This window comes from Armigeres subalbatus, chromosome 1, assembly GCF_024139115.2.
Source record: "Armigeres subalbatus isolate Guangzhou_Male chromosome 1, GZ_Asu_2, whole genome shotgun sequence".
NCBI classification, from domain to species: Eukaryota; Metazoa; Arthropoda; class Insecta; order Diptera; family Culicidae; genus Armigeres; species Armigeres subalbatus.
The window spans coordinates 6,856,227-6,875,000 of record NC_085139.1 but is presented as its reverse complement, the minus strand read 5'-3'; the positions used below and the strand labels follow the sequence as shown (position 1 = coordinate 6,875,000).

General features: G+C 37.0%; 1 protein-coding gene across 14 annotated transcripts in view; it reads left to right on the top strand.

Moving 5' to 3' along the window:
- The window catches only part of LOC134220467 (DNA-binding protein RFX2), a 201,083-nt gene that overhangs the window by 143,882 nt on the left and 38,427 nt on the right, over positions 1-18,774 (top strand). For all 14 annotated transcript variants that reach the window (XM_062699529.1, XM_062699611.1, XM_062699585.1 and 11 more), the window contains one exon: positions 8,299-8,389. In XM_062699529.1, the coding sequence (XP_062555513.1) occupies positions 8,299-8,389 (91 nt within the window). The remainder of the gene's footprint in view (positions 1-8,298; positions 8,390-18,774) is intronic.

Here is an 18,774-nt window from a genome sequence, read left to right as displayed (position 1 = left end):
TAGAAGCCGCCAGGTTAGTTATTCCTCGATAATTTTTAACGTTATGACGGTCACCCGTTTTACGTTAGGAAATTTTCCTTCAGCGAATGAACGGTTGAAAATGTGGCATAAGGGTTACGCAGCGACGGCTGGTCCAGGACAATAGAAGTTCTTCATCTTTGGTGTCTAGGGTGTCTTCTTAAGCTTGACTGAACTCGTAACACATGCGATTTGTACAAAGATGCGTTCAGATAGCGGTATGCATTACTGGCTCGATGAAAGCACCGTACTGTCTCCGGAGTACGTTAGTTACGAAGCTTACGTTGCTGTGCATTACGTATGCGTTTCAGCAATTTTCATGTTATCCATAAAACGTTGATTATAAAAATAGGTAGATTTGATTGCTTAGTCTCGACATTCTGGTAAATAAGGTCATCTAGATGGGGTGTAATACTAGTGAACTTTTTTTTTTAATTTGGTGCGAACATGTGTAAAGTATAAAGTTATAGCTTAAAATCATGTCAAAAATCAGTTATATTTTATGTAACGTACTGTAAGATAATAAAGTGATTACAAAAATTGACATTTCGCGCGGAAATGGCTCGGACTTGGGGATTGAATGGGACCGTGGACTAACTTTTGTTAATCACACAGAAAAAGTGATAGCGAAAGCAAACGCCATGCTTGGAATAATACAGGAGAGATAGGGTAAGACGGTATAATATGCCCCCTAAAGCAATACCCATGATAACTTTTTACTTTTCAACGCAATTTATGCAAACTTTGGTAGTCCAAAAAGTCGCAAATGCATTTCCTGTGAGTAGTCATATAAAAATATTACAGAGAACACGTAATAAAACTTTTTTGAAAAGTCTTGAAAAAATGGATTTCAACAAGTGCCTGGGAAAAATGCCCCACTAGAGTGATTCAAATTTTGACTTTTTCGCTCCCCTATGCTTAAACGATGGTGCTCAATCAAATAACAACCAAATTGTCTAAAAATTTAGGAGGATTATTAAAACCGCAAAAATTATTGTTTAAGCATAGGGGAGCGAAATTTGAATCACTCTAATGCCCCACCGTAACCAAATACGTTTCATAGCTCTTCATTAGTATTTTATCTATCCCATAATAAAAAGGCTACAAACCCCTGTGTACTTGACATTAAAAACCAACATAAGTCCATTTAAGCAGGTTTGAATGACATTTCAATAGTTTCCATATCATTTGAAAGCAACTGCTGCAGGCTCGCCGCGCTTGTCTACAGTTGGTATGGACATATCGTCCTGCCTACACTGACTGGGGCGTTTTGACCGTCGGCGTCGTTCCAGAATGTTGAGCAAACAAACATTTTATGTACAGACTTGCGCTTTTTCAGTTGTTTTAAAAATTTTGCGGATTAGTAATGAGTAGAGTTTTGTTTCCGCGGTTGATACCGAACCTTTTAATATCGTCGGAGCGGTAACACAAGTTTTGATTTTGTTGACAACGACAAAGGGGAAATGACGACTTTGGCAGGTTTTGTCAGGGGGGTTTTGGTTGACCAAATTTTATGAAATTCGGTCACAATATTCTTTGATACGCAAAGAATGTTAAGGCCACATTTGAGCATAATTAGTTATAGAAAACCCCCTGACAATAATAGAACAAAACCTGCCAAAGTCGTCATTTCCTATAGTTTATTAGATTATTATTGATGCTTTCGAGTAACGTTAGCCTTACACATGTAATAACAGTTTTGGCCAGTTGGGGCGCATTATACCGTCTTATCCTACTTGATACTTGAGACAGAATTGTATTATGATCCTTATACCATTTTGATTCAAATTCCGAACATGACTCATATTCCGAACACTCGCTTTTAAAGGGTCAATTTAACTTTATTCTTGTAATTCTTTCCATAGAATATTGAATACATTTATAATCTTGATTCACCGTACCTGAAACAGATGGAAATTTTAGTTTTAGGGCGCTTTAACGCCAGTGTTCGGAATATTGGCAACCGTATAATGAAATACAGAAAAAAATGTGCGCTTCGCGCTTTGAAATCTGGGCTTGATACATCAGAAACCCGGAGAAAAGTTGCTGACGCTCTAAAAAAACATTGACGGAAAAAACGTTTCCCCTTTACTTGTTAGCACATGTTACATTTTACAACAATTTCAAATTCCAAATAGTTTTCAGAACTATCCTAGAAATAAACCAATGTATTGTATGATGTCTCTGTATAATGCAAACTATGAACGTTTAAATGTAATACCCGAGCAGAGAATAAAAACAAACTGAAAACTTATTTTGATATTTTGATACTTTCATTTGCAATATCAAATTTTGGTGACGCTGTGGTGGGTTAATAGTAATCACATCAAAAATTGAAAACTAAATGTTGTTTCCAAATAAACAAAATAATAACAATTTTTGATATCACGGAAAACAAAAAAAAATACTTATTTTGATATCGGGAATTTTTTCTGCGGTTTACATAATGAGTATTCATTATGATAATGACTATATCGAGCAAAAATGAAAAAAAAATCTCAATTTGATATAACTTTGATCAATGGATCATATAGGGATATCAAAATACTGATATATTATTTAGTTACTCGTTTGATCGAACACATATTCACCCTTCCCGACTATAAGAGCATAACAAAATTGAACACAATTTTAACATATTGTGATATTTATAACTTATTTTGATACAATTTTGTTCTCAGTAGCCATTATCTTTCAAATGTTGTAACAGGATTATATCATAATATGATTTGAAAAATGCTTAACACCGAATTGCCCAATAGTAGGCAATTAAAATAGATGTAACAAAGTCTCCCAGCCATAGGTATCACATCGCTGATATAATTTGAGAAGGTTGCCTTATTTGTTATGTTGTTAATTTCATGTTCTCGAAAAATATTCTTGTTCAGACAAAAAACAAAAGAAAATATGATTGTTGATCACAATCTGGCGACCTATCACGACCTGTAAAAATTCCAACTGCACAGAAACAATATATTTTGTATCTGATCCTGTTATAAATTTCTAACAGAATATCTTATTTTTATGTTAAAATTGTAACAAAATTTGATAGTTTTTTGTTTCCAGTAGTGCAGTTTTTGATAGAAATTTAGTTATTTTAACAACATCCTGCACCATGTTTCTAACTAATTTTGTTACAAAAAATTAGAATAACATAATAACATAGTATGATATAATTTTGATATGACCTTCTAGTCAGGTTACTATTGTTTACGTACGAACGCGCTTTCCAACGAAAGCTAATGCGCATTCTCGTTTACGCCAGCAAAATCAAATGGGGAAACGATTCGAACGAACTGCATTCGTTCGAAAGATTCGTTCGTCCGTAAACAAGAATAGGGGTGATTATGCGATATTAAGATTTTCAAACTAGATTAGTTATCATTTAGTTATTTTCTAAGAGTCTTGATATCAGAAAAATATCTAATTCAGTTCCTATTTTGTTTAAATTTATTTGAAATGACTTTTGACTTTTGATGTTGAATCATTTTATTTCCTTATTATTCAGTCTGATAGAAGAAAATAATTTCAACTCGATTTATATGCTTAGGACGCAATGAATAAGCCTCTTGTAGTACGAAGCCACTTAAGTAACATTATTATCAACTTACCAAAAATAAGTTATAAAATATTTTTAATGTAGTTCACCTTATTCTGCTCCAGAAGCACTCGTGATGCGGGCTGATTAGAATCAATAGATGATTCGGTAGTTCGCTTGGTTCTTCCGACGCACTAGGAACTATGGTTTTGCGAGAGGGGCCTTTCGGGTTGTTCGAAACCCTCCCGGTCAAAGATCGCTCTTTGAATCCCTATGGCCAAAGGGCCATCATTATGAATTTCACAAATAAATAATCCGAGTCCTTTGCTTCGACAGACCATGCAGCTAGCATTTCGTTGTTAGACTCTATTATTATTTTCGGTTATCAAAATGATGATGATGATGATGATGATACTACCATCTATTGTAGCAAGGCACCTGCCGATAGCACTGGCCATATCTGACAATCGATTTGATCATGATTATACTATTGTTTGTATTTCATCAAACTCCTGTATGAAGGGCCAAAAATGGGTGGGGTGGTTCCATAAGCAGAAACACTTATGCGAATCCACGGGATGAATAGAGAATCTCCTTCCAGAAGAAAGTTCGTACATACAATAATATAAACTAGCCCTCGTTTCCCAGATTGACCCAATAGATGGGGAGAAGAGCCCGCCCTTTATCCACGAGATGTTAACAATAGGAAGTTGGCGATTCCACTCTTCCTATCCAAATCGCTTCAATCGGGTGCCCTGATGGTTTTTTTTATAGTTTATGATCATATAGTTTCAATATAATTTGAAAAAATAAAAATAATGGATTTCTCTCACCAAGTTTCAATTCGCTTGTCCTGGATGGCCTTTCTTCAACAACAGCTAGTTTTAGATTTATGCTGTCTATTATTATTTTCGGTTATCAAAATAATATCAAAATATGATATTTGCTAGAGTACTCTGCAATTCTATATCAAAATATGTTATTGTTATGATATCAAAAACTCAATTTGTTATCATTTTGATAGCGGACTCTGCTCGGGTAATGTCTAGAGACCAAATCAAACATGTGCTTAGTCGTAATTTTCATTTGAATGATCAATGAATGTGTGTATTATTTTAGAATAAGATAATGGCATGCTGCTAACATCATCAAATAATTCAATTCGCAACGATGAACCTAAAATCCATTTTAAAAAATCACTTTAATAAAGTCTAAAAAAATCTGTTTAAGTTTAAAGAATGTTCTGAAATTCGATACGGAGCGATCTTTGTTTGCAAACTTTTTTTTATCGACCAAGTGGTCAACTTTCTTGGAATACCACTGTTCCACAAACCTTTCGTTACGCTTCCGAAAATAATGGTCCTTACCTACAAAAGTTGCAACAAACAATTATCCTGGAAATCAGAGAAAACCAAATTCCTACCACTTTATTGCACCATTTTTTTCCTCTAAAAAATTTAGTTTACATCCATGCGCTTCGCTTTAGTCCTGGTTCCAGCGAGATTTGTGAGAAACAAAAAAAAGCTTCCCCGTTGTTTCCAGAACGAACTCTGCTAGCGTGCTCTAATTTTTGCCCTTGGCTTGCATCGCTTTTATGATTTCTCTGCTCGGTTCGCATATCTCACGGGAAGAAGGGGTGCTATAAAGTCATAAATCAATCTGTGCATCCACTCTTATCGCGTGTAGAGGGACACGGTTCGTTATATTGCGATTCATATCCTTTTTTTCCTAGAGCAATCTCATCTGCTCGAGAACAGAAAAAAAGGAAATCATAGAGAATTGCTTGTGGCACGAATTCCGGATTCGTTTGTTCCACTAAGGAATAGAAAAGCACGACACAAACGCATATATGTACGCTCCTGTCGAGAATCAGATGGAAACCTTAGTTTTCCCGAGAGACACACAATCACGGAGAGACAGAGAAAGATGCATGGCATCCTTTGATGTCTCCAACAACAGTATGCCACCATGCTGCTCAAACTCCCTTCCGATGGGAATTCTGCCATTTTGAATTCTTCCACCCCGATGTGTCCCTGGTTGCAATGCCTACTGCGATTTCGGTACTGTCGCGCATATGGACGTCACCGAAGGACAAGGGGTGGCAATAAAACTGCGGAAACAATAAAAATTCATATTTGACTTTTGTGAAGTGAAACATGGCGTCCCTCGCAGAACCTCATATTCGACGCCGCATACGTGTATGAGCTGGGATTTCATCTTGAACCAAGCAACAACGTTGTGAGATCCTTTTGTGATGCGTTCTTCCAACGAAGTGGATTTTGTTCCAGACCAACATCAGTAGGGACAAGATTTATTTTGCAGTACATGTACGGTGCTGTATTTTTCCCAACGCTCCCATTCTATCAAAAAGGGAATAAAATGGACTCGTTTCTTAACTTTTGTTCGTATTGCAAGTAATCAAAAAGTTCCGATTCAGCCATTGATTAGCTATTTTCTTCCGAAATAGAATTAGTAAGAGAACGTGATATAATTAATGGAGTAGTTGGTTAAAATCAATTTTAAATAGCCGAGGTTGTAACGTTAAAGATAATATTTTCATTATTGATCTTTCAAACTCAACATTTATTAAGAATAACCAATTGTATCGGATTCTATTAAAGCTTAGATCATTTAGAAATGGGACACTTTGAAATGCGTGTATCTTTTAAACCATTTTTTCAATCAAAACACTTTCTAAGAAAGAAACACGGGTAATCTTATTATATTTCATGAAAAAAATGTGAATCAAATCATTCATCACGAATTCAAAGAAATTCTCGTACTTTTCCGTTAATACCTCTCATTAGCCGGCGCACACCTCCTTCAGTCACGGTTTTGGCCATCCGGTTCCACCAATTCTTCATCTGACCAAGGTCGCTGATGACTGCACCCTTCATCTTCAGTTTCCGCTTCATTATTGCCCAATATTTCTCGAAACTGGGGACAATTTGGTGGTTCAACTCTTTTGGGATGAATTGGACTCCATTGTTGTTGTACCATTGTACCACATCCTTGCTGTAATGGCAGCTGGCTAGATCTGGCCAAACGTAACTGGTCCATCATGGGTTTTAATAAATGGTAAAACCCGCTTCTTAAGGCACTCCTGGTGTATGCTTCCGAATTCATGGTCTTATTCGTCACAAAAACGCTGGTCTTCTTTCCGCAAGAGCAGATCCCTTGCCAAATCATGAATTTATTCGCGAATTTATCTGCGAAAATGAACTTGTATTTACCAGGAACCTTGCCGCGTGCAGGTGCCTTGTAGAATTTGACCCCTGGGATTTGTTGGAAATCGGCTTTCACGTAAGTTTCATCGTCGAGCAAGAGACACCCTTCGCGTTTCGTCAGCAGTCGGTCGTACAGCCTACGAGCTCGGGATCTGGCCGTTGTTTGCTGTTTGAGGGTTCAGTTTGGTTGCCTACTTGCACGGTAACACTTGTAGCCTTCCCGGAGACGAATTCGCCGCACTGTACAGCGAACAGCATTCAGTTTTTTCGCCAAATCATAATCAGAGATGTTGGGATTATCCTTGACTTTTCGACTTTTGACGATCAAAAGTTCCACTCCGACGCTTGGTTTGCACTTTGCGAGCAGTCGTTAGGGTCTCCTTATACCGTTTTATCACTCGCGCCACGGTACTTTTGGGATAACCCAGCAGTTTTCCCAGCTTCCGGGCTGACGCAAATGGGTTTTGCAGGTGGTTGTGCACAATTATTTTTCTTCTCTCTTCCTGCATGATAAATATCTCGGAACTACGTTAGTTTTAGGCAGCGAAAAAATTTACCGAGCAGTACTGTTTATAAACAACAAAACGCTGTCAAGAGCTTGTATATCTGACCACTGGGAGCGCCGCTATCGCTAAAATCAAGTGTCCCATTTCTAAATGATCTAAGCTTTATAGTCTTTGGCCTATTAATGCCTTATCAAAGCAGTGTTGGTTATTTCATTAATTGCGTAGGAAGCTCGATGCCGAACTGTTCACTTTAAAATTTTATTTAGTGTTAAAATCTGATATCTTATTCGCGCTGAACTGTGACGTGAGGGTTTTGTCGTTTGAATTATGTCCCCTCCATTAATTCAGTTAGTATGGTCTATGACTATCTTTCATGCACATTCTCAATGTCATGTACCGAAAATGACGACAAAAGTGTGATTGTGTCTCACAACTGGAGACACATTAGAAAACTGAATCCCAATTTTCTTGGTAATATCGTTTCCAAGAGATGTTCTCCTCAGAAAAAAAAACAACAAAATAATACTCCCCGTCTGTTGTTCGAGTCTCCAGACTGGATGTCGGATCCCCAGGGTAGCTATTTCTTTAGTCTCGACATGTTTCTTGCTTTTATACGGTTCGTCGAAAAGCAGATGGCCATTTTGGGAGTACTGACAGCATATTTCGTTTCTAGGGCTTATCTTTCTAAGTTAGCACATATATTGTTTCGACTTCCGTTCGTCGTCGGTTTTTTTTCTATCTCTGGTGAGTGTTTGTCTGAGTATTGGAAGCGAGGAAGCTTTCCTCGATCTGGAAGCGAAATAAGATACTGGTTGCCGCATTCCGAGCCGTTTGAATCTCATTCGCTGCTTTGGAAATAGTCATTTATTTTAAATGCTAGTAAATTTTGCTTTTTGATCATGAAATAATGTTTCAAATTCATGTACAAAATGTAAGATTTGAGTTCTTCTATATACCATGGTAATTTATGATGTGATTACCAAGTTCTGTTTATCTTCTTTATTTACAGTGTCCTCTCCGGAAAATGTCCAAAATCATCACGGATATGTTCAGTACGTCGACCCCGATATGTACACCAGCGGTCAAAGCCAAACACAGATGTAAGTACGATTCAATCTATCAATACTACTTATATAGAATAATATAATCTGAAATAAAATCGGCGATCGATTTTAGGCAGAATAATTGACGCATTATAATATTTTATGCATCCGAGGGAAGTCTACAGTTTGACTTACGTGTAAAGGCATAGGATTACCAATCCACAGATTGCGAGTTCGATTTACAGTCCGGTAAAGGAAGTTTTTATGTGGCAAACATTCTCGACTCCCTGGGCATAGTGCACACAAGATATTCATTAGACCTGTTCACCATTTTCAAAAGTATGGAGATTTATAGAGATTGCATTAAGCGGGATTTGTGATTTTTTAGACTTTTTCAATAATGTCGTCTGAATGCATCAATTTTACTCCACATAATAGAAGGTCATCGAAAACATGGCATTTTCCATAAGAAAAAATCTTCATCTACTCGCTGTCTCTAATTTTGGACCTCTTGATCTGCAGGCTCTGACACTACCACATAGCCCACTCTAGATACATACCAGTGGGCTGAGCATACTGGATGACATTGCTCATAAATCATAGTAAACTTTGTTTTAGCATAGGGGTCTTGCTTGACTACCCTATTCATATGTTGAGTATTTCATGAAAACTGCATTCTTACATGCCGAAGAAACAAGTGATGTATGGACAAAACTTCCGCAACACTCGAAAGAAATGAATGGAAAAATTGAATTGGGCACATACCCCCAGAAGCACCTAAAATTATTTTTCTGGGTTTTGGGCATTTTTTTAGAAAAACTACTAAAAAGTCATAGAATACGCACTCTGAAAATCATAGTATCAATGACAAAGTGATAGATAATAGTCTATAGAAGCTATTAACGACTAATGCCTCTATTGTGTTGAGTAAAATTGATGCATTCAGACGACATTTCTATGAAAAAGTCTGAAAAATCACAAATCCCGTTTGATGCACCTCTAAATCTCCATGGATTTGGCTGAAAATTGGTCAGGACACTCCATGTAGGATACTCATTGAAATACATTCCTCTATTTCACTTTGAATCTGGAATACTTTTGAAAATAGTGAACAGGTCTAATATTCATGCAGTGGTAGTCATTACAATGCTTTAAATTAATGACTGAGGAAATGCTAATAGAATACTAAGGTAAAAGCAGGTAAAGTTGCAGTTGAAATGTAGAGCCAGAGAAGAAGAAGAATAAGTGCGAAACTACTTAATGTAATGATGAAACAATCAATTGGTACCATAAGCAAGCAGCAAGTGTGAAATTAAGAAAAACTGATAATTAACAGAGAACCAATGCGAGAACGAGTGTTGCTGAAAAACGCTGTTACTTTGTCTGGTGATCAGGTAGGGTAAGGTGGGGCTAGATGGATCAGTGCCTTTTTTGAGCAGAGATTATGCCTTTGTAAGAAGAATAATTTGGTTCTACTTTATTGTTACTCGATTGGAGGATAAAATTTTATTTCGATAGTGTATGGCAAGGCAAAATATTTTTAGCTATGTTTCTCGTCGAGCAATGTGAAATTTAAACATTTTTAGTAATATAGTGAAAGTATCATATGTAATGTGGGTGATGTTGTACTAACAGGGTGTCTACTCTCTGGAAAAACCTGGAAAACCGGGAATACTCAGGGGATTTTGTTCAACATGGAAAAACCGGGAATCCTCAGGGAAATTTCAGTGAAATCAGGGAATTATTTTGGAACTGCAAATTTCAATTTTGTTGTTGTTATTTCAACTTAGATAAGACATTCCAATGATATTAGCTGCCAATGCACAAGTTTCTATATTTGTTGTCAATGCCAACAATTACAATCTGCAACATGGTTCAAAAATTCAAGAATTAAGAAATCGTTGGATTTAGCTTTTTTTTATGTTGTCACGGCTTGAAAAAATATCGCCAACATTTAGAGATTTGCTTTGTCTGCTAGAAAACAAGTGATTTGCAGTTGCGGACTATAAACTCAAATTTTCTTAACAAATAAGTCTATGATAAAGTGACCAGATATTTCTTGGGCCGATCCGGGACACAAGCGTATCAAATCGTTTCAAAAGATGTTTTCAAGACAAAATTTTCAAAACGACTTATCTGCTTTTATAAACAAAGATTCCAACGTCGATTTCACGAATTTGATAGCACTTCGAAACAAACCAACGCCATCATCTGGTAGCTTTCACCTACCTATTGGTAATGGTTGTTTGCTTAGGAGTGCTATCAGATTCGTCATATCGACGTTCGAATCTTTGTTTACAAAGGCAGATAAGTCGTTTTGAAAATTTCGTCTTGTTTTGTCCTATCAACCTATGATGGTAGCTACTCAATTTTATACAAACAAATACCCCATCTAGGGATTTTAAAGTATTTTTGAAATAACAAATGTTTTACAATCAATACTTCGTCTGAGGATGTTGTGTAGTACACTGGGGTCGTCTTTCACACGAATCGTTTCTACGCGACTATTTTTACACGATTTTTCGGCCCCGGAAATTTGGTAAATCGTTATTTTTGTGCGGAATTTGAGATTTACGCAGTTTTGATTTAAGTGAAACGCCTCCCCCACGTTAAAACCGATTTCAGTTTATATTGTGTATTATGAGATGAGGGTTCGATTCCCGCTTCAGTCATGGAAGCTTTTCGATAACACAAATATTCTTCATTCTACTGGGTATTGTCCGTTGACTTTTGTAGGTGAGTGTTCAGTCTGAAAAAGCACTGGCTGGAAACAGTAAAATTGTCTCTTTCAATCTTCGGATGTTTCAGTCGTTCACACACTTAGTTCAGCTCGGAATTTTTTTATTTTTTTACCGAGATCCGCACAGCCGAGCGCTCGGTTCGTGACTTTTGCTGATATCTCAGAAGCCGCTGCAATCATACGTCCATTCAGCCGATATTTCAGCTAACGAACTTCAACCGAGATTTGCACAGCCGAGATCGGTGGAAAATTTTAAGTGTGCAGATTACATATTCAGATTTTTAGATCTTTGCTGATTAAAGGATCTTTATTAGTCACATTTTCTGATATCCCTGTTTTTTTCAGATCCTTCCGATTCAAATGCTTCAAGTTTCTAAGATTTTTGCGTTATCCAGAGTCTGACATATAAACTCAATAATCCTTGGCATGCCTACATTCTCTAATACTTACGAAAATTGTCTGTTTTCTCAAAATTATTCAAACCTTCATTCTTTAAATTCAGTTGACTCTCTAGCCTACCCAAGTTAATCTTTCTCTGAGTATTTGGATTTCTTTGAGTTTGCAATTTCCTATAAATTTCATAGATTTTCCAAACTTTAAAGAATCATCATGGAATGCGGGATGTTTTCCGGGACGCCTAGCAATGCGGGACAAGTACGCTGAATCCGGGACTGTCCCGCATAATCCGGGACGTCTGGTCACTTTAGTCTATGAGCTCGAAGCTCTTCAAGGAAGAAAGCATAAAAAAGTCAACTATCATTTATTATAGACAAAGATTCTGCAAAGTTTTGACTAAATTTGGCTAGTTGCCACTAAAATCTAGACACTTTAGTGATACCTTGACAACAGGGTGAATTTAATTAGAAAGGACCTCTGTCCACCAAAACGCCTCCATATTCCTTTTTTCGAGACATTTTGGTCAATTTTGATCTGAAGCCTAGAAATCCTAAAAAGTGACTCGGGTGCTGTAGAGGTCAATGATTGAAATGGCCGCTAAAGTAGATAAACAAGATAATTCGAGGTATTCCAAGAAATGTTCTTCATCTCATCAAATCAAAGAAGTAACGCAGAGTTTGAAGTTAGTTTCAATTTCAATTGAAAACGATAAAAACGATAGACGATAAAGAGAGGCATAAGTCTCTTACAATCGTTACAAGCCACGAAAACAAGCTCATCGCAACCTGACACAAGTGCGATGAAAATAGAATCGGAGAAACAGTCGTCATAGACAAGCTCATTTACTTATTTGTTGGAAACAAAGATTTTTTTTCGCAAAGCCTGTGTAAAACAAGTCAAAATGCATCATCAGCTCCAGTGCCCCCTTAACCGAATGATGGCTGTTTATAATCAACACTGCGAAGCTATTGACTTAACAATGTCTCGGCATAACATTAAACAATATTTTCAAAAAACAAACATAAGAAATTCAACAATTTAAATTCATAATTACAAACAACTTTAGCAAAAAAAAAATGTTTTTTTAATGGTTTTTATTGTATTTCATAATCTACTATAGCATTACGAAAGAAAAAAAAACATGAATATGTATTTGTACTAGTCTACGTCGGTTGACGAAATAAATAAATAAATTTTCGAAAAGTAATTTATCATGGAGTATATCCTCCCTAATCAATATTCTTGTTCACATTTGCTAACAACGTGTAACAAAAAATCTTCAATTTGACTGCTCAACTGCTTTCTTTCAATGGAGCAATACGGAGCAAGAGCAAGAACTCGAAGTAGTGAAAATAATCCCTTCGAGTTAGAGTCAAAAACAATTAGAATTCTCCAAGTTTTCTGTATTCATACTAGTTTTATGAAGATAATAACCCGCATACATTTACATATTCTGATTTGCAGAAACCGATTTTTTCATATGATTTTAGAACCTGGAAAATTCAGGGAATTTCCCCCCAGATCTCGAGTAGACACTGACTAACTGACTAACTGCTTTGAAATAAATGAATATGATCGAACATTCTAACATGAACTTGCAAATAAGGCCAGATGTGTCAGCATACACTGAACGGCAAACTTCATACCCAAAAAATATTTTAAAGTGCTGATATAATCATTTTGAGAGTATAATTATTGTCTTTAAGGTGAAGGTTAGTTGAGTACCAAAACAAAGTTTTTTTTTTAAGTATTGATGCATTAAAACATTGATTTACTGTAGTAGTATTGGTGTCGTATTTATTACAACATAAATTATTATTAGGGTGGCCCAAAAATCGAACATACGCCACCACGTCCACTCGACTGCATCCCATTAAGGCTCCCCCAGACCTAAGCGATTTTATCGCCGTGACGGTGACAACTAGTCGCCGCGATTCTATCGTTGGGTCGCTGTAGGCAATGTTCCATTAACCCTTTATAAGGCAGTGGCAACTATATTGCCACCAACAAATTATATGTTTTTCTATTTATTAACAAGAGCTCTACTTATTATTTCACATGTAGTGGCTTTATTTGCTTCCTAGTAACACCCCAGATGAATTTGAACCATAAAAAAATTGAAATGTCAATTTGAGAACAGTTTTTTTTACAAGCAAATGGTAAATTTCGAGTGGAAGAAGGATTTTCAGTTATAATTCGTTAAAAAACGACACAGATATATTTTTCCCGTTGGTATTTATTATTTTGAATCTCCTGTGTTAGATTATTACGTGATTAGCGTGAAAAAAGCTTTTTTTTCTGTATATTTGGTTTTTGGATTCTGACGAAATTGTGTTTTTTCCCAAGGGTCCCCCTTGGGAGAAAAAAACGCGAAAAAATTTTTCACTTATAATGCGTTTTCTGACTAGGACTCTTCACCAAAAATGTAACGTACCTTGATTTGACTGGTTCTACGTAAAACCAAATTTTAAAAATCTTTTTATATTTTGTTTTTGTCTGTTTTCCCGCTTGCCGGGCAGTGGCAACTATATTGCCACCAATTTTTCAATGTTTCTGAACTGTTTAATGTATAACAAACATACATTTGAGTTTAATACCATGTCAACATTGTGTCCTATTGTTGTTTTTGTTAATTTATTGGTTAGATTCGTCTGCCTTATAAAGGGTTAACGCTTCCATACGATGGGCGGCGACAGAATCGCCAAGCGAACTAATCGCGTCGAGTGTGTTTGTGGTGACCTTTATCGGTGTGTCCTCCGAAAACCTGAGCCGATTTGTTAAAAAAACTGATTGAGCTCAGGTCGTTTTAAGTTTGAATGAAAAGCAGTAAGGGAAAAGAACACTTTTCATTAAACTGATTACTACTACAGCGGCTCCCCAGTAAGCGCAAGCGAAAATAGAACTGCCATAGCTAAAAGCAACACTCCGAAGCCTTTACTCAATGTAAATCATATCTTAATCAATCAGACAATCTGTAATCGATTCGCATAACTTCTGAACATGCAACAGTTCTGCTTCTTGTGTGAAAGATAGCAAACACAAATTCAGGCTACTATGTGATGCCCTCTGAGAAGTTCAATGACCATGACAAATTTTCGCAACCTGGAATAAAATCGATTAATAGTTTTTGGAACGACCAACCAATATATCAAGCTCTATCTGGAATAAGGGCGAATGTCGCAAGAGAGAATTCTCTTCGCCGACTTCCCCTCTTTTAAATTAAAGTGACAAGCAGATGATTTCTTTGCGGTTTCTCCTCTCAGAACGAAAGAAAACAATGAAAACTTGCTTTCTGAGTTGATAAACCGCCATGAAATCCCCTGCTTGTCACTTTTATTTAAAAGAGGGGAAGTCGACGAAGAGAATCCTCTCTTGCGACATTCGCCCTTTTACCAGATAGATCCCTTTCGAGTGCAATATCCTGGGGTGGCATTGCGCATCTTGACTCATAGAAGCCGTAGGAAAGTGCTGTTGAATCCAGATGCTCAATGAGGCCCCTGAATATTACCCCCAGTCGTATAGCATTTTTTTTTCTTGCCTGCACTCAATATGGAAGCGCCACAGTCAGTACAATGAAAAAATCAATATTTCCTTCCCGTACTAACCGTCATACAAACCTAAAACGGTCAATCCAAACCAGCCCATACATAATCAGAGGAATCTCAGATTATCGAACGGAATCGACTGAGCGCGGTGAAGCAAAAAATGTTTTAGAGTCACCCTAATTATTAGTTTGCTGCTATCGGTGCCGGTGTTTACATTCGCTCTGCGATCAATTTTTTCGGTTATTTTTTGGCAAGTTTCGCGATAAATATTAAGTTTTCATTATAAATAAGTAATTTGTAATTTTATTCATTCATTACGTGATCCTTTAGGTACAGACCTTATTTTCAGGGCAAGACCTCATAAGTGACGAATTTAGAAAAGCGAAGTTTGAAAAGCATCCCATCAACATTTCGGGGTGCTCCTGTGCGGGAGTGATAATCGCAGAGGTATAATGAATTGGCACATAACTGCTGATTTATCCCAAATTTTGATCCAAAGTACATAGGATACAATGAAGAAATATGTTCATTATGACAGGAAGTAAAATTATAAGGTATTAACAGGTTATAATTTGAATATTGAACTTTTATTCGATGCTGTTCGAAGCATTCGAATGTTGATGGACGAGGGGTGAGAGAGGAGTGGGGGAGGCTCGTTAGCGGACGGGTCCCATACTGACTGCCATCGTGGTACTCTTCCAACAGTGTCCTTAAGAAAGTAATACACGGACGGCTTGTATTATTTATTAGCCATTTTTTCATCAAAACCTAAAAAATATCTTTTTATTCAATAAAATCATTTTAAAAAGCCTTTTTTTATGGATCCATGATGAAAAATTTAATTAGAATGTTTTTGTTTTAAGACATTGAGGGTTCGCCTCAGGCAAGTCCATGCCCTGTCCCAAAATAAATATTATTTAAACTTTCTTTCATATTTTTTTTATCAAGTAGATTCTATTTAGGACGGTTTGACCACCGCGACTCTATCGAAAATAAGCTACAAGTAAGATACAAGATACTTGGGAAGAATTTTGTGGAAAATTCTGAAGATCTCGAATAATGCTTAGGTTTTAAAAATAGCGCGTCATAAATCCGAACGATTTCTTAACCGTTGGATGCTGAATAGTTACCAAGTACTCACACTGGCTGGTTCAAGTTATATCTGAGTTCTGGTCAAATATTCAGCAAAATTGGTTCAAGGGCAATTGAGATCTTGAGCTCCAAAGTTGACCATTTTGTATGGAAAATGGTAAGTGGGCACTTTATTATGCCGGCCACTGTAGTTTCGAAGAACAACCGATTTGTTCAGATATAATTGTGAGCTATCTGTTAATTTAAAGATCACAATGAATCTTCCGAATCTGATTAGAGACCGTACACTAATTACGTAAGTATTTGTGGACCATCATAAGAAAATGGCATATGATTAATATAAAAAAAAATCCAGAGAAAATGTCTTACGTAGTTAGTGTACGACTCCTTAGAAGGTAGGGAACCCGTTGAAACTTTAGTATTTGGAATATATATCACAGCGAACAGACGTTCATCTTCATTCGCGTGCTTGTGTAAAAGTTTGTACTGATCTTTTTGAAGTATGTCGTTATGCCCCCGTTGCGCGGCGTTAGTGTGCTGATAAATATGGTTAAAATTAGCCGTGTTTTACTTTTTAGCGCTAGTGTTCATTCCGAATTGCTCCTAGGTTCGCTCCTAGGTGGCAGTACTACGTTGTTTATGTAGTGTATGCCAACACCATCACTTAGTGAGATTGAGTTTTTATGTCGGGCCGCCTGCGTTGGCGGCGCTGAGGTGCAATTTAAATCTTTACAAACGTTTTTAACGAAATTTTGTTCGAGCATCCATGTCTGTTCTCTGTGTATAAATCGACACGGTTGTTTCATAAGGGCCAATGTCGCAAACGTAAACAATGCCTTTTCCTGAAAATTCCTCAACAACTAGGACCGCTCCCAGCTAACAACCACTTGGAACTGGTGGCGCTCCGCGCCTTCTATCGAACGGAAGTGGGAAATGCCACCAGAAGTCTCTAATCTTCCTGAAATCAGCAGAAGAAGTCAATGTTTACGTTTGCGACTTTCGCCCTTTTGGAACAACAATGTCGAAATATTGTGGATATCAGAGGACCCTCCTTAACCTAGCGATAAAACGCGCGGCTACAAAGCAAGACCATACTGAGGATGGCTGGGTTCGATTCCCGGTACCGATGTAGGTAACTTTTGGATTGGAAATTGTCTGTGACTTTCCGGATTTCAAGGGTTTTTTGGACTTCCTCAGATAAGTTATAAAACTCCCTATGACTATTATAATATTGGTCATTTGAAGATAACAAGCATAATTTTAAAAATATTTCTGTCCGTGTGGAACAATCATTACATTTCCAGTGTTTATAGAACATTTCTAAAAAGCATGTCTTCAAACACTTTTACGAATTTCCATAAGTTATTATGGATTCCTGTAAATTTTATAAAATATTGGATGGTTTCAAGCAAATATCACTAACTTCTAGGAATTCGAACCATTAGAAATCTTCAGAAATTTCACTACGATCCACTAAAGATTATGAGCATCTGTAAGGCTCAGTACTATTTACGTGTTTTCAGAAATCTCAAGAGCAATGTTACACCGAATTTAAGACTTTTTTCTTTCTTCGAAGACTTCGAAAATTTCGCGCTAACGTAGTATATTTGTAATTCCTACAGATTCCAATAAACTCTTAGAAGCTTTCAAAATGCTTCTTCTCATAGGCCTGCTACCGGATGTGCTACTATCATCATAAACTGTTTCATATTTGCATATTTCTGCGATTGTTCCCTTATATCTTTGTCTAGTTTCTCAACTTTTGGAGATGAGTTCAGCATTCTAGTGACAACCGCTTTTGCCTTATAGATCTTATAGAGGAGGTCTGGCATAGAATACATCACTTTTCTAAGGGAATCCTTGATCTACATTTCTGTTCATCTACCTTACCGAGTTAACGGAATCTGCTTTCCGTGGTATTGTGGGGATGCAACGGTTTTCTCGGTCTCTAGTAGCAACAATAACTACACACTAACATTCCTCCCCTCTCACAACTGACTGGAGCCATAGGTAGTAAATACCGACCTTTATTCATTTGGATCGTAGAGCAATTCACACCAGTTCCAACCAGTCACGGAGAAGCAACCATGGACAAGTACAGTCAGTCATAGCTAACTTAAGCTAAGCTAGGGGCCCTTCCAGTGTTGTGCTGAATCATTGTTAGACGATAATGATTGCAATTTTCAAGTGACAACTTTTCACGTGAAAACAGTAGGCGAGTTGTCGCTGGCGACAACTTCTCGAATTATGTACTCAAACGATAATAAACACAGAATTTTCATTCATTCATTAACCTTTACTATGATCAGCTAATTGACAACAGTCCCGTTATATATTCTATTTGGCGTTATGGTTTCATGGTGGTAAGGAAAAAGTGTTCAAAATGTAACGGTAAGCGCTTCAACGATTCTTAATCACTGGCGAGTTTTTATCACTTGATAATTTAAAAGTAAGATCGCGGGTGAGTTCTGATCATCTTCGATTTTTTGAAAATTTGATTTTTCCCAACCCTGGGCCCTTCTTAGCCGTGCGATAAGACGCGCGGCTACAAAGCAAGACCATGCTGAGGGTGGCTGGGTTCGATTCCCGGTGTCGGTCTAGGCAATTTTCGGATTGGAAATTGTCTCGACTTCCCTGGGCATAAAAGTATCATCGTGTTAGCCTCATGA